We start from the raw sequence: 16,904 nt of genomic DNA, 5'->3' as shown, positions 1-16,904 counted from the left end.
TAGTATTGAGCAAAAAAAGAGCTCAGGGACAGTGTCCAGGCTCAGATATAGATATAGATCACAGTATTTTTTAGGTGTTTTTGATGTTGTTTTTGTTTGGTTGGTTTTTTTGAAGTGTTGGAGATGGAACCCAGAGCCTTGTGTATGCTAGGCAAGCAATGTACCCCTAAGCTACATCCCTAACTCTAGAATATATTTTTATTATTAGAAAATAATTTGCATGCTCAAATTCTTCTGCTCAATTTTAAGGAATGATAGGACATCAAAGAAGTACTGGAAACGTTTTTATAGTACTACGAATTGCATTTCGTAATTCTGAATTTGTTTCAGCCTGAGAAAGATTCTGAAGATAGTGACACAAATGTTCAAACAAAGTTTAACGCTTATCATCAAAAAATCAAGGCTCCATCATCCCAGAAGAGGTGTGCTTTTGAAAGCAGGGCAATTAGATCAGTTACTGAAGCTCCGCTGCCAGAGCCCCTGGATCTTTCGTTAGTAAGTTTGAATCTTTTATGAATTCACAATTCTTGAAAAAAATAAAAGACACTAATTGGAAAGATTAATAAATGCAAAAATTCCTGGAGAATGTAGGAGAAAATGAAACGATGTCCTAGCTGGGCATATCAGTTAACCACACTCCTTGAAGTGTAACATTTGGTTCTTTGTTCAAGGAGAGCCAAGCAGAACCCTTCTGAGGCTATATGTGATGATAAAAGCTCTCATTGAATACCTCCTGCTCTCCAGACATCATAGGCTGTCTAAACATATTATTTGCAATCCTTGTTCATCAATCCCTAGGAGTAAAATATTGCTTACTGTTAGGTGACAAAATTAAAAAATGATATAGCTAAGAAGATACATCTGAGATATTCAGTGTACCAAATAAATTTATCCATAATTTTTTAAAAAGAAAAAAATTTCCCAGTCATCCATTCCAGGTTGTTTTGTACTCAAAATTAAGAGATTTTTAAGCCAGAAGGAAAACAAAAAGAGGAAAAGAAAAGAAAGAATAAAGAAGACTAGCACAAACTGTACTAAGATTGTTTGTGTGTGTGTGTGTGTGTGTGTGTGTGTGTGTGCGCCTGTCTTGAGGCTTCAACTCAGGGCTTGGGCACTGACTGTCCCTGAGTATTTTTGCTCAAGGTTAGCCCTCTACTGCTTGAGCCACAGCTCCACTTTCAGCTGTGTTGGTGGTTATTTGGAGATAAAAGTCTCATGGACTTTCCTGCTTGGGCTGACTTCAAACCTTGATCCTCAGGTCTCAGTCCCCTGAGGTGCTGGGATTACAGACCAACACGAACCACTGGTGCCTGGCTTTGTCCTGTGATTTTTAAAGAATTTTATCTCTAAATTTGAATTCCAGACTTGGCATAATATAATAGATCCCTATCCAGGAGAAATTTATTGAAAAGACAAGATTGTTTTATGGAATTCAAGAGTCGGAAAGGCAGCTAATTGCTAGAAACAAAACAGGGTTTCTACCTGTTTGTCTTCTCTATCTTGTGTTTTGTCTATTTCAGTGAAAAGTTGTCTTCTGCTGCTGCCTGTCTCAATGTTTCCCTTTCTGTCCTACATCGACAACTCTCACTCTGTGCTACAGTTTCTGTTAGTGTCTTGTCTCCTTTCTCCCTCCTTCCCTCAATCTGCCCCCCTCTTTCTCTTCCTTTGCCTTTATATTTCACTTTCCCCTCAATCTTATTTATTCTCCCAACTGGTCTTTTCTACCTCCCTCCCCTGCCCTATCGTGTTAGTCAGACTCTCCCTCTCCTCATTTTTTTTAGCCTATTGAATCATTTCCTTCTCTCCTTCTCTTTTACCCTTTCTTGCTTTGCCAACTGTGTCTCTGCCTATCTTTCTGCATCCTCAAGAAATAAAAAACAAGTACTTTTATGTTATAGTTTCTTTAACTTTTGACAGTCTATATGTGAAAGTTTTTATATGTGATATATATATATATATCAATCCCATTGCTACATATATTTTATTAGCTTTGGGAATAACATGATTCCTTTCCACAAAAGTGTATAATAAGGGACTTAGGAATTTAGCTCAATGGAAAGAAGAGTACTTGCCTAACAAGTCCAAGGCCCTGACTTCCATCCTCAGATCTAGGGGGAAAAAAAAAGTACAACCAGGCATAGAAGGTTCACGCCTGTAATACTAGCTACTCAGGAGGCTGAGATCTGAGGATCGATGGTCAAAGCCAGCACAGGCAGGAAAGTCTGTGAGACTCCTGTCTCCAATAAAGTACTCAGCAAAAGCTGGAAGTGGCGCTGTGGCTCAAGTGGTAGAGCGTTAGCCTTGAGCATGGAGTGGCTCAGGGACAGAGCCATGGCCCTGAGTTCAAGCCCCAGGATCATCACCACCAACAACAACAAAAACAGTATAATAAGCTAGGAATTAAGCAAATATAATACATTTTTTTAGCAATTAAAAAGGTGACTAAGCTGGATGCTAATGGCTCATGCCTGTGCTGCTGCTGCTGCTGCTGCTGCTGCTGCTCAGGAGGCTGAGATCTGAGGATCACAGTTCAAAGCCAGCCTGGGCAAGAAAAGCCTATGAGTCTCTTATCTCCAATTAACCACTAAAAAAAAACAGAAGTTGAGCTGTGGCTCAAAGTGGTTAGAGCACTGATCTTAAGCAGAAAGAGCTCAAGAACAGTGCCTGGCCCTGAGTTCAAGCCCCATAACTGACCAAAAAAAATAAATAAATAAAAGTAACCAAAGCAGCGTATCCTAATGCAGCACTAACTAGCTTCTCTTCTTAAATTAATAGTAATTTCAGCTAGAATATTTTCATGCAATTCTTATGCCACCTACAGCTGTCTTGGGAGTTGTTTCAACTAACTCTTTAGTTTCCTGTGCAGTGGCTTAAAATTTAATTGACAGATTGAAGGTTTTATTAGTTTACTATGATCTAGTCAACTAACCTTAACTTGTGGTTTTATTGAAGTATTTCTCTGCCACCCAATTCCTGTTTTATAATTCATTTATAGAAAACAAATCCTGTTATTCCTGATGAGAAAAACAGATGCCTATTGACAAGTACTCCATCTTCAACAAAAGCTGATTTTGTGGTGGGTGTTAGCCTTTGGTACTTGTAGTATCCATTTTCTAACTCACTTTCCCATTCTTCTGTTTACGTCACAGCAGGGGCATATTGCTTTAGATGGAAACATCTGTATTTGCATTTGTCATAAACATACTTGCTGGGGCTGGGAATATGGCCTAGTGGCAAGAGTGCTTGACTCATATACATGAAGCCCTGGGTTCAATTCCCCAGCACCACATATATAGAAAATGGCCAAAAGTGGCGCTGTGGCTCAAGTGGCAGAGTGCTGGCCTTGAGCAAAAAGAAGCCAGGGACAGTGCTCAGGCCCTGAGTCTAAGGCCCAGGACTGGCAAAAAAAAAACCCCACAAAATAACAACAACAAAAAAACATAAACATACTTGCATTAAAAATACTTTATATGCTTTATATACCTATAAAGAAATTAGTATATTCTATCACCATCCACTGTTCTTTTTAATCCCAAAGTATATGGAATATAAAATTTAGAATCCTAGCTGTTTAAGAGCATAGTTCAAGTACCTTCACATGGCCATTCAGCCATCACAATCCAATTCTAGAACATTTTCCATCTTGCAATACTGAAACTCCTATTAAATGGTGACCTATTAAATGGTAACTCCCTTTTCTTTTCTTCCCTAGCCTCCTCCTTCTCCCAGCCTCTTGTAATCATCATTCTACCTTTTTGTCTCTATGAATTTGACTATGGGAGGTACTTTATATAGGTAGAACCATGTATTATTTGTCCTTTTGTTTGTTTGTTTTCTTTGTTGGTGGTCCTGAGGGTTGAACTTAGGGCTTAATGCTTGCTAAGGCATTTGCTCTAGCTTTTTTTTAATGTATTATTTTTTAGATTTTTTGCTCAGGCCAGCCTGGACTATGATCTTCTCATTTACATTTTCCACAGTAGCATGAATGAGAGATGCATGCTAGCTTTTTCTGATGTTTGGGGATCTCTTGGATGTTCTTCCCCTGACATGGAACCTGCTTCCCATATATCTGAGCTGGCAGGCACATACCATCAAACCCAGCTATTGGCTGACATAGGGACTCTCATAAACTGTTTGCTAGGGCTAGCCTTGAGCCTCTATCCTCCCCATCTCAGCTGCCAGTGAAGCTAGGATTAAAGCTATCATTTTCTGAATTGAACTATAATTCACATTTTGTGTAATGTCCAATGCGACAGTACATACAAATCAGTGTTATTGTACACTCACAAGAATGTGTAACCATCACCATAATCTAACTCAGGAACACTTAAATCATCTCATTAGCAGTCTCTCCTTATTCCCCCATCCCATTCTCCAGCCTCTAAAGCAGATAACTTACTTTATCTTTATAGATTTGCTCTTTCTAGATATTTTTTTTTAATGATCAAGTATGATTTATTAAGGACAAATGGTAGAAAAAATTTTTAACTGATAACCATGATATCCACAGATAGGTTCCTTTAAAGTTATATGTAAGGAGACATTGTTATTAAATGTTTGCTTTATTTTTCTGTGGAATTAAGCACTAGTCTATAGTTACAGTTAATTATTTTTTCTCTAGTGCCTTCCAAATGTTAGCACAGTTAATATCACCTTATCAGTAATAAGCTAGGTCCCAGTGGTTATGTCCATATCTAGGTTGTAGGTGATCAGAAACTCTTTTAATTGATTCCTTTGGATTTCAGTTCTTGGTTATATCTCCAAATTCTAAAGAGCTGAGAGGCTCCTGCTGTCCCCACGAAGAAATTAACGGCAAACAGACTCCAATTTTTAGGTATAATTACAAGTGAATATCTTGACCAAATAAATCCTGTAGCCATCAAAACACTGGACTGAGCTGTGCTGAGTTTATCTGCAGGTCTAGCCATGTCAGCCAATCCAGCCAACACCAACCCCCATTTCATAATTGGAGCCCAGAAAAAAACTGTCCGGGGACCTGCCGGGTGGTTGTACAAAGGCCTCAGTTTCTCTGGCAGCATCAGCTCCACTTTATCGAGGACCCGGTGGTAGGTGGCCCGCAGGCCTCGGGCGCCGGCGGCTGACATCTTGGCCGCCTAGCGATCGTGGGCGGCTGGGTGGGAGCGGCGCCGTGTCCTCGTCCCCGGCTGGCAACGAAAGGCAGCTCACTTTCCCTTGCCACAGCGCCACGAGCCCGCCTCTGCCCTAGTGCGCCCTTCACTCCGCTCAGCCGAGTCTAGCTCTTTCTAGATATTTTATGTAAGTTACTCATGGCCTAGTGTGCCTGACTTCTTTTACTTGACATAATATTTTCAAAATTCATGTCATAGCCTCACCAGTACTTTATTGCTTTTCCTTGATTAAATAATACTCCATTATATGGATATACCACATTTTTTACCAACTCAGTTTATTGTGTTTGTTTCCTCTTATTACCTATTTTGATTGCTATGAAAGTTTGTGTGTAGGTTTTTGTGTGAAAATATTTGTTTTCTTTAGTATATACCTAGGAGTAGTAGTTAAATTGCTGGTTCATATAACTAACTATGTAGGTTTAATATCTTCTTTTTTATTTTTATTTTTTTTTTGCTAGTCCTGGGGCTTGAACTCAGGGCCTGAGCATTGTCCCTGGCTTCTTTTTTGCTCAAGGCCAGCACTCTATCACTTGAGCCACAGCACCACTTTGGGCTTTTTCTATATATGTGGTGCTGAGGAATTGAACCCAGGGCTTCATGTATGTGAGGCAAGCACTTTACCACTAGGCCATATTCCCAGCCCCTTAATATCTTCTTGAAGCATGTTTTTATTTTATTTTTTTATGTTTTTCACTGTAAGTTTTATTTAAGAATTTTTAATTCTTCACAATGATTCTGCTCATGGTCCCACTGCTGGAAAAACTCAGTAGGAGTTTTCAGAATGACAATCTCTTCATGTGGGTGTTCTTATTAATGTTCATTTGCACTGTTGTAAAGCAAGGTAGTGAAACAAGTACCCCCTTGCTTTACTGATTGGTTTGAATTGTTTAAAATAGTCTAAAATTTTTAACTGTACTGTCATTGGAGTTTTCAGAGCATAAATGTATTCAAATTAGAAGCACTCAGCGTACCAAATTAAAGCATTAGGAAATGTCCAATTACAAACATGCACTGGAAAATTGACTATTAGCATACTTCTATGAACAATATTGGAAGACATTAATTCTGGTTGTGAAAAAAATCATGCATTAAGGATGTAGTCAGAAGGCTGGATCTTAGCCTGCAAAGAATTATGCCTTGGGTTTTCAAGTAAGGTCAGAAAGACACCATTCACTCAGTGCTGTACTGGCCAAGGTAAAAGGTGCACCTCCACCGTCTCAGGTTTGCTTCATAGGTCAGCAGTATGAGAATTTGTCCTTTCATTGTGTTAAACTAAGCAATGCTATTGGAGCTCATCTCCCATTCTGAAATGTGATGGCAGGTGGAGTAGTAACACACCATGGTTATTAGGGTGGTGTGAGTGGTTAGTCGCCTCAGCACACCCTGAGGTCTAGAAGTGGAAATGCTAGAGTAACAAGTCAAGACTCATTTGACCTATTCTCAGAAACTAACCAGACCCTCAGGATCACAGAAAAATTATAGAAATCATCTGTTTGTGGTCAAATGGCAGTATAAATCACTAATGAGTTGTAGAGTATTACCAGTACCTAAAAAACTTCAGCAGAAAACTATTTAGAACACATAATGATTTTCATTCTTTATATGAATACTATTATAAAGGTATCAACCTTCCAACTAATAGGAGCTCTGACCACTTCCTTCATCTTGAGGACCTTAGGGGTTCAAGAGTGGAAGAGTGACAAGTGGAAAGGCTTTGAGTCCAGACAAATGTGGGCTATAGCCTGTTTTTGTCACTTGTTGAATATGTGCAAAGTACTGAGCCTGTGTCTCCATAAGATAGAAATTAGACAACAGGGCTACAGGCAATGAGGAGGGGAGGGTGTTTTAGCCAGTGGTTTTAGTCATAAGTGCTGCTTTCAAATTTTCATTTAAAAGCGTGGGTGTTCATGAAATGCTTAAAGTGCTCATGCTAACTGTTCTGAGAGACCTCTATCTTTCCCCCTTTCCAGTTATCAGTGGCATTCTTCTGTATGCTGTGGGAGGGTGCCTAAATGCTATGATTAAGTTATATGAAAAAAAATGCTTAAAAAAATCTTGAAGCAGCTTTTTAAAAAGGGTTATTTATTCTTTTCTTTTTGTGCCAGTCCTGAGCTTGAACCCAGGGCCTGGGCACTGTCCCTGAGCTTCTTTTCTTACTTAGATTGAGCACTTAACCACTTGAGCCACAGTTCCATCTCTGGCTTTTTGGTAGTTAATTGGAGATAAAAATCTCACAGACTTTCCTGCCCAGGCTGACTTCGAACCACTATCCTCAGATCTCAGTCTTCTGAGTAGCTAGAATTACAGTCAAGGGCAACTGGTGCCCAGTAATGTTTTACTTTTTAAGTAATATAATGCACATTTCATGCAATTTAAAGTATACCATTCCATGTTTTTTTAGCTTAGTCCCGCATATGTGCTGTCATCACCACATTTAATTTTAGAATGTTTTTAATTACCTCTGAAAAAAACATCCACATCCTTAACACCTTACACCCCTTGCTTGTCACACTGCTCCTAAGTTCTGTTCGGGACATTTCACACAAATAGAATCTGTTTTTATGACTAATTTCTCTCAGCATAATGTGGTCCTTTTTATGGTCCTGGTAATTAAACACAGTGATTATGTGAGCCAGGTAAGCTCTGTAACACAGGGTTGCTAAGATTTACCCATCGCATCATGATTTAATACTATGTAATATTATGCTAATGGAAATCTCAGTTGTTTCCTTTTATGATTAATATGGATAACATTGCTACAGATATTTGTGTACCAACTTTGTGTGGGTGGATGTTTTTGTCTTTGATATTTACCTAAAAGTGAAATTGTATATTACATGGAAACTCATTTCAGTAACATCCAATCTTTTTCCAAAATGGCTGAACAAGTTTGCATTCAAGGCTAGCCTGGGCCATGTATGGAGAGCCCTTATTTTAAAAACAAAAACATTCAAGCCCCACAACCAACCAAACCAAACAAAACAAAACAAAAGCATTCCCAGCAGCAGCATATGAGTGTTCTGATTTCTCCATATTCTCATCAACACCTGTCATCATCCATCTTTTAGGATGTGAAGTGGTAGCTCACTGTGATTGTGATTTTGCATATCTTACCTAATTGGAAATAAGAGTCTCAAACTTTCCTGCCCTAGCTGGCTTCAAGTCATGGTCCTCAGATAGCAGCCTCCTGAGTAGCTATGATTACAAGCACGAACCACCAGCACATTTACATATTTTGGATACTAGACCCTTGTTAATCTGCAAATCCTTTCTCCCATTCTGTGGGCATATGCTAGCAACGTATTTTAAAATACTTTGAGAATACTCAATGGCTTGGCATTTTTATGAAACTTTTTTTAATTTTTGTCAGTCCTCGGGCTTGAACTCAAGGCCTGAGCACTGTCCCTAGCTTCTTTTTGCTCAAGGCTAGCACTCTACACTTGAGCCACAGTGCCACCTCTGGCTTTTGCTACACATGTGGTGCTGAGGAATGGAACCCAGGGCTTCATGTATGTGAGGCAAGCACTCTGCCACTAGGCCAACTTCACAACCCATGGCTTGGCATTCTTAGGCCCAAATTTTGTTTTCAAGTTAATCTAATGCGAATTGCTTTTTGGTGGAACCACAGGTTGCAGTAAAAAGCAAAACATAAATGCCCTTCAAATATAAGCTGCCAAGCCTTGGGTAGCCACTCTAAAGATGACTCGTTGTTAAAGGCCTATGGGAAACTTCATTTTTTAGGATATCATTTTAGTATGACAGTCATGAGTATCTAAGACACACATAGAGAGGCATGAAATTTTTCTGTCCTCCTAAGAGGAAGAGAATGTAAGCAAAAGTAGCCACCCATTAGCTCCAGTACATCTGATAATCTATTCTAGTCATCCGGGAATGTGGTCTAGCCTAGATTGAGACCAGATCACCCTAGTCAGATCTAGCTTTTCAACATGATTAAGCTTCTTGAAGTCCCTAAAGCTCCTAAACCTACTTTTAGGTATTTTTAAATTTTATTTAGAAATATGTGGTGATTTCAGTAATACAATAGATAGATGGGTAGATGGATGGATATAGCACTCAGAAGGCAGTTCTATTTCTAGAGATACACGTTTAAAAAGTTCACCTAGGTAGGTAAGAAGAGGAAAGAGCAGGTGCTAGGTGGCTTATACATGTGATCCTAGTTACTTGAGAGCCTGAGATCTGAGAATTGAGGTTCAAGATTCAAAGCCAGCCTGGCAAAGGAAAGTCCATGAAATTCCTATCTCCCGTTAACCACAGGCTCACACATAAACACACACACATACACACACACACACACACACACACACACGCTCAAAATGGAACTGTAGCTCAAGTTGTAGAGCTCCAGCATTGAGGGAAAAAAGCTAAGGGACAGTGCTTAGGTCCTGAGTCCAAGCCCCATATCTGGCGCGCGCGCGCACACACACACACACACACACACACACACACACACACACACACACACACACAGAAAAGGAAGGAAAGAGGGAAAGAAATTAGAGGTATGATTGCCAGAGAGTCAAATTTCGTTAGTGTGTATCAGTAAATATACATTGGATGAATAAATTAAAACGTATTTATAGTATGGCAAAATATTCTGCTTGAAAAGTAATTTTAAGGTAAAAAGTCACTAGGAAATTGCTTTACATTGATTTGTCCATGGCTAAACATATTTTTGGAAAGTTATTTCCTAATGTTCATAATTATATTCATTCATATGAAATTGTTCATAAGTCAAATTCACAAGAAAATGCTTCTAATAAGATAGTACTTTTAACTTCTGCTTAATTACTTAAAAAATAATTGCTTTTGAAACTTCTACAAAAGAGTAACCTATTCTTTTATAGGTCGATTTGTCCTCAGTGCAAAAAGCAACTTTTGAAGAACTGTTTCCAAATGTCAGCAATTATGTTAATTCAAATGAAATAACTCCTGTATCAGGTTCACAAGAAAATTCAAATGAGGTAGCATTTTCAATTTGCTTTTAGTTACTAAAATAGTTATATCAGATACTTTTAGAAGTCTAACTCAGTTGAGGCAAACATCATTTATGTGGGAAGAAAAATCAGCTATATGATTTGTAAATATTTTCGCCAACTCTGTGGATTGCCTTTTCACTAATGATAGGGTCTTTTTTTTGTTTTGTTTTTTGGTTTTTTTTTTTTTTTTTTTTTTTTGCTAGACCTGGGGCTTGGACTCAGGGCTTGAGCACTGTCCCTGGCTTCTTTTTGCTCAAGGCTAGCACTACTCTGCCACTTGAGCCACAGCGCCACTTCTGTCCATTTTCTATATATGTGGTGCTGAGGAATCAAACCCAGAGCTTCATGTATATGAGTCAAGCACTCTTGCCACTAGGCCATATTCCCAGCCTTGATAGCGTCTTTTGATGCACCAAAATTTTAAATTTCCATGAAATCTAGTTTGTCTATTTTTTCATGATCAATAACATGATAACCAAAAGAAAGCAAGAGTAGGCATACTTAACATAAAATTGACACATAAGCTTGTCAAACTTTACTGTAAGAGTTTGAGGTTACTCAATAACCATTAAGAATGCAGGAAATGTAACAGATGAGGCACAGCTCCACTTCTAACATTTTTGGTGATTAATTAGAGACAAAAATCTCACAGACTTTCCTGCTTGGGCTGGCTTGGAACTGTGATCCTCAGATTTCAGCCTCCTAAGTAGCTAGGATTACAGGCGTGAGCCACCAGTGTTGTGCTGAAAAGTTCTTAATGGTAAATATTTAGCAAAGTTTTCTTCCTTAGGAGAGGAGTAGGAGGAAAAGTCATTAGTCCTATTTGGAGACTCTCTTATTATAGCATCTATTTGCAGTTGCACTTAAGTAATTATAATGTCATTTTAAGTATGGTTTATCCAAACCTCTGTTATCCTGTGGTATTAACTAATGACATTTCCAAAGAAAATGTATTATGTATAATTCAGCCATAAGACTGTTGTCACACAGTTGAGAGTAACACAATAGTCTCTAGTGATCTTTAGAACTGTAATTTGCCTACTGACATTAGCTATAGGTTATTGCTTCTGATGTGAAACTGACTTGAGCATGACATTGCTCCTAACCTGTCTTGTGAGTTTCAAGGATCGGGATACCGGATTTCATATTTGGAAATCTCAATTTGTATTTTTCAAATGTAACTTTCTTTCTTTTTTGCCAGTCCTGGGGGGTGGACTCAGGGTCTGAGCACTGTCCCTGGCTTCTTTTTGCTCAAAGCTAGCACTCTACCACTTGAGTCATAGTGCCACTTTTGGCCATTTTCTGTATATGTGGTGCTGGGGAATAGAACCCAGGGCTTCGTGTATACGAGGCAAGCACTCTTGCCACTAGACCATATCCCCAGCCCTCAAATGTAACTTTCAAATTTCCACAATTGGAGATTCTTTTAAAGGAAAATGTAAAATAATCGTTTAAGTGCCACCTTGGAGACAGGTACATAGGCATCGCATACAGATATCCATAGTTGGAAGCTACCTCCTACATTCCTACTGCATTTTGTAACTTCTACTTTAAGCCACAATTAAAACAAAGTACTTGGATGATACTCACCAGCCTTTTATTGCTGATAACCCCTGCTCCCTTTGCCCTTATCTTCTCTGTACCTTGTCTCCTATAAACTCCATTTCCCAATTTCTATGATAGGATGAAAGTGCATACTAACACAGGAAAACTATTATACCCATGAAAGAAAAAGTTGTATGCAAACAAGAGAAAATAAAGCAACGGCATTATAAATCAGACATGCACACATGTGCACATACACATCAACTCTTTCATATTTAGGTGAGCATGGACAGTTTCAGATTTCAGAATGAGTGAAACTACATACACAAAGGCACCCATATACACACAAACATGTAATATTATTTATCTTAGGAGAACGTCAGAACCCAATACCAACTTAAAGAATATCATGTGTTTTATAGTCATTCTCTATTGAATGCAGAACCAATATGAAATCTGGTGCACCATGCCAGTTAGTGTCTGGGGTAGAGTAAGCATTTAATAAACAATTAACTATTAGTAATACCTATGATAAATGTTATTAAGACTTCACATTGAAAATAAAATAGAATAAAAACATAGCCCTGAGGGAATTAATGCAATAATTACTTTTTTTCAGTTTCCTTTAGATGCATCAGAAATTTGTTGTATTATTAAAGCATCACCAGGAACAAGACAAGTTAAAAGTAAAGGTGTTATTGTAAAGAAGAAGAAATATTCCCCTCCTAAGGATGTTCCTCAAGGTAATGTAGCATGAATGCTTACTCTTTGAATTATGTGAACATTTTTTACATTATAAATCCTTATATACATGGAAATTTTTATTTATAAACTACATTTTGAGGTTTTTCACAAAATTGAAATGGTAAAATTGTAAACCTCTGGTCAGGCACTCTACCGTGTGAGCCAGTGTCACTAACCCTCTCATGTGTAGCTAGGACACAGGCATGCTCCGGCCCGCCTGCTGGCAATTGATACAGGGTTTTGCTAACTAGCTGGAATTGCAGGTGTGAGCCACTATACCTAGCCTTTATCTCATTTATTTCTCTGTAATAGCATGTGCACTCTCATCTCTGTATTATATATTAGTAATAAGGCTAAAGAGCTACACAGTTTGTCCAACACCTACCAGGTAGTGGAAAGAAGTTCACTCTTTCAAAACTTCTGAATTGAAAATAAGGTGGTTTTTTTTTTGTTTTTTTTTTTTTTGCCAGTCCTGGGGCTTGGACTCAGGGCCTGAGCACTGTCCCTGGCTTCTTTTTACTCAAGGCTAGCACTCTGCCACTTGAGCTACAGCGCCACTTCTGGCCATTTTCTGTATATGTGGTGCTGGGGAATCGAACCCAGGGCCTCGTGTATACGAGGCAAGCACTCTTGCCACTAGGCCATATCCCCAGCCCTTGTTTTGTATTTTTTAATTACCCTGAATATCTGAATCTTTTTTTTTTTTTGGTCAGTCTTGGGACTTGAACTGTGGGCCTGGGCGCTGTCCCTGAGCTCTTCATCTCAAGGCTAGCGCTCTACCACTTGAGCCGCAGTGCCTCTTCTGAATATCTGATTCTTTAATGGATCTTTAGAATCTTTTATGAGGAAGCAACCGGTGAAACAACTGAGGTTCAGTGATTTTTACATAACTTTGATGTATCCAAGCTGTCTACTCTTTAACTTTTGTTATCATTTCCTCCATAGTGCCTACGCTGAGCACTCTTTAGGTCCACAAAAACCTCTTCTTAAATAAGTTCCTAGAATACTTAATTCAATACTGTTCATCTGACAATTGTATTAGGGTCATTTTACCTTTCTTCTGCTTTTTCATTCTATCTGGGCCCTCAACACATAAACACACATACACGTGTCCATGCATATGGGAATTTGTACATATGTACATTTACATATACACACATGTATGTGTGGAGATAGAGAAAGAGAAACAGAGACACAGAGGGAGATTTCAAAGAATTAACTTACATGATTGTGGAGTCTAGTTTGAACACTGTAAGGCAGGCTAGTAGATTAAAAATTCTTGAAGAGGGGCAGATGAGGCAATCTGCAGGACAATTTCTCCTTCAGAGAAACCTGTTTTGTTTTTAAGGCCTTTCAGCTGATTGGATGAAGCCTAACTATAGTGGTAATATTACAGAAGGTAGCCACATCTACAAAATACCTTAACAATAATAATAACCTGTAGATTATTGTTTGATTGAATAATTATGCAATATAGCCTCACCAAGTTGTCATGTTCAACTATCGTACTCCATGCCTTCTCAATTATTCATTCATATACTTTTTGTTGTTGTTTTGGGGTTGTTTTTTTTTGGCCAGTCCTGGGACTTGGACTCAGGGCCTGAGCACTGTCCCTGGCTTCTTTTTGCTCAAGGCACTCTGCCACTTGAGCCACTTCTGGCCATTTTCTGTATATGTGGTGCTGGGGAATTGAACCCAGGGCTTCATGTATAGGAGGCAAGCACTCTTGCCACTAGGCCATATTCCCAGCCCATCATTCATATACTTTTTAAAGCATACTTAGTCTCCGGGGCTGGGGATATAGCCTAGTGGCAAGAGTGCCTGCCTCGGATACACGAGGCCCTAGGTTCGATTCCCCAGCACCACATATACAGAAAACGGCCAGAAGCGGCGCTGTGGCTCAAGTGGCAGAGTGCTAGCCTTGAGCGGGAAGAAGCCAGGGACAGTGCTCAGGCCCTGAGTCCAAGGCCCAGGACTGGCAAAAAAAAAAAAAAGAGTAAAGCATACTTAGTCTCCAATGACAAAGACAAAAAGGTAATAGCAGAGTCATACTTTTGCTTATCATGATACAACTGTCTAGCATATCCCTTTTCCTAGAACAGTCCTTGGCTGATGTTTACTCTTGTATTATGTGACTTAAAACTGTGGTATATATTTAACTATTTGTTATACATTTATGTTATATAATAAATTGATAGGGCAAAAAAACCCAAAATATTTGTTTAATGAGTCACATGATCATAGTTAGTATTTATAACTTGCTTCTTCTATCACCCATTCCATACTCCCTCTGCCTTTCAGCAAGTACCTCAGATGTTATGGTTAGTGAGTGACCCCAGTCATTCCTTTCTGGTAGGTTTGAGGCATTACTAGTACTGCCTGGATTAAACTGTGTCCCAATTAACCTTAATCACAGGGAAGGGTAACATTAGGAGACCCTAAGAAATGTCTTTATTCCAGACATAATCTTCTTTGCCCATTCAGAGAGGTCTAGCCATTGCCTCTTCTCAAACGGCCTTTTCACCAGTTTTCCAATCATGTTATTTCCAAGTTCCTGAGGATCCAGCCAAACCATTTGCTATACTATCTATGAACCAATATAATTCAACAGCTGGCCATTTCTCCTTCCAACAAAACAAACAGGCACACTATTCAGTTCTTCTCACCTGAAGGATTTCTTTTCATCAGTTTCCTTCAGGGATGTGTCAGAGAGAGACAGAACAATATGTAAACCAAACCTGAGTTTTTTCTTCCATATTTTTCTCTGTTGATTGTAGAGAATTCCCAATTTCATCATAAGTGCAGGCTGAGAAACATATGATGTAGATAAAATGGCATCTGTGGCATTTAGGGTTTTTTTGTTTTGGTTGGGTTTTTGTTGTTGTTGATTGTGGGGCTTGAACTCAGGGCCTGGGCACTGTCCCTGAGCTTTTTATGCTCAAGGCTAGCACTCTACCATTTTGAGCCACAGTACTGCCTCCAGTTTTATGGTAGTTAATTGAAGAGTCACACAGACTTTCCTGCCCTAGTTGGCTTTGAATAATGATCCTTATATCTCAGCCTTTGAGTAGCTAGTATTATAGTCATGAGCCACCAGCGACCAGCTTAGGCAATTTCTCCATATCATTATTTGTACAGTCAGTACATGCCCAAGTCCATTCTTGTATACACCACTTTCATTTGATAACAAAGTCCTGATCTTCACTTTATGGCTCAGATAGTGCACCATAGTCACATGGTAACTATCATATTGGTTAGCTGAATAAGGCTAGGAATAGAACAGATGATGTTTTTAGAAAGGATTATTTATACTCCAAGAATGACAGCATTATTCCAAGATCCTGGATCCACATTGTGATTCACCTATAAGGGACCTGTCAAAGGTTCCAAATAACATCTCTTTCACTGACTCGTTAAGCACCAGTGGGTCTGATGAACCATATAATGCAACTAGCAGAACATCTGATTGTGTGTGTGTATGATGTGTTAGAATGTTAAGAAGTGCCAGATGCCAGTATCTCACACCTGTAATCCTAATTACGAGGCTGAGATTTGAGGATTGTGATTCAAAGCCAGACAGAGCAGGAAAGTCTGTGAGACTTTAATCTCTGATTAGCCAGAATAAGGTTGGAGTGGAGCTGTGGCTCAAGTGGTAGCTCTAGCCTTGAGCAAAAAAGCTCAGAGACAGCCCCCAAGCCCAGAGTTCAAGCCTCAGGACACACACACACACACACGCGCGCGCGCACACACACAGTAAAATTATTTTTTAAAAGCCCTTAATTTGATATGTCTGATTAGTTTATGATATCAGATATGGCCCAAATTCTGGGTTTCCGTGTGCAACAAATCAAAATCAAAATGTGGTTGGAAGGGTCCAGTGTTGAGTTTTGAATGTTGAGCTAATGCTGCCACCTCCTGGTGTCTTTATAGGCTCTCACCCTAACAGTAGCCTCCTCACCCAAGAATTTTCTTTCAACTACTGGCCACTTGTCTCTCTGCCTTTCCTTTAGTAAAAATAGCAAAGACCCAAGCTAACTTGTGATCATGTTATTTTAAATATGCAACAGCCTATTTTTAGTCCTGGCATTTGATGTTTTAGCTAGTTTGGCAGTAATCTAATCAGAGTTATAAGGTGAAGCTCACTTTGATGGTCTAGGACCCTGGGCAGTAGGCTGGTTTTTAATAACTGGCACTATGCTACTTAAAGGAAAATTAGTAGAAGTGATTCAGTCAGTAAACATTTATTGAATCTGGATGTCACATGCTAGATGCAAATAGTAACAACTATTTGAGGTAATGACATAGCTGCCCTCTTCTGAATGTTTATAATCCCTTAGAAGTAGTCAGATGGGTAGAAAAAGTCCAAAGGACTTTCATAGAGATATATGTAGAATTCTGTTGGCATTCACAGTGAATATGGGCATCTTCTAGAGGATGATCTGAGGCCCATAGGGAAATCTTTGGG

The 16,904-nt window shown here is 39.0% G+C and overlaps 2 protein-coding genes across 2 annotated transcripts in view; one reads left to right on the top strand and one right to left on the bottom strand.

The window, feature by feature from the left end:
* Positions 1-16,904, top strand: part of Meikin (meiotic kinetochore factor) — a 40,712-nt gene that overhangs the window by 21,393 nt on the left and 2,415 nt on the right. Inside the window, exons 11-13 of the mRNA XM_048333887.1 lie at positions 2,996-3,076; positions 10,019-10,135; positions 12,315-12,438. Coding sequence (XP_048189844.1) covers positions 2,996-3,076; positions 10,019-10,135; positions 12,315-12,438 — 322 coding nt within the window. The remainder of the gene's footprint in view (positions 1-2,995; positions 3,077-10,018; positions 10,136-12,314; positions 12,439-16,904) is intronic.
* LOC125341888 (mitochondrial pyruvate carrier 2) lies at positions 4,532-5,230 on the bottom strand. Its single transcript, XM_048334017.1, has one exon. It carries the CDS (start codon positions 5,103-5,105, stop codon positions 4,722-4,724), a length of 384 nt encoding a protein of 127 aa, XP_048189974.1. The 5' UTR covers positions 5,106-5,230; the 3' UTR covers positions 4,532-4,721.

The sequence above is a fragment of the Perognathus longimembris genome, chromosome 25 (assembly GCF_023159225.1).
Source record: "Perognathus longimembris pacificus isolate PPM17 chromosome 25, ASM2315922v1, whole genome shotgun sequence".
In the NCBI taxonomy this organism is placed as follows: Eukaryota; Metazoa; Chordata; class Mammalia; order Rodentia; family Heteromyidae; genus Perognathus; species Perognathus longimembris.
The sequence above is the reverse complement of the archived record's forward strand: the minus strand, read 5'-3'. Positions and strand labels throughout refer to the sequence as shown.

Coding starts and splice junctions, on each gene's coding strand:
- LOC125341888 (XM_048334017.1), bottom strand. CDS start 5,105: ATGTCAGCCGCCGGCGCCCGAGGCCTGCGGGCCACCTACCACCGGGTC.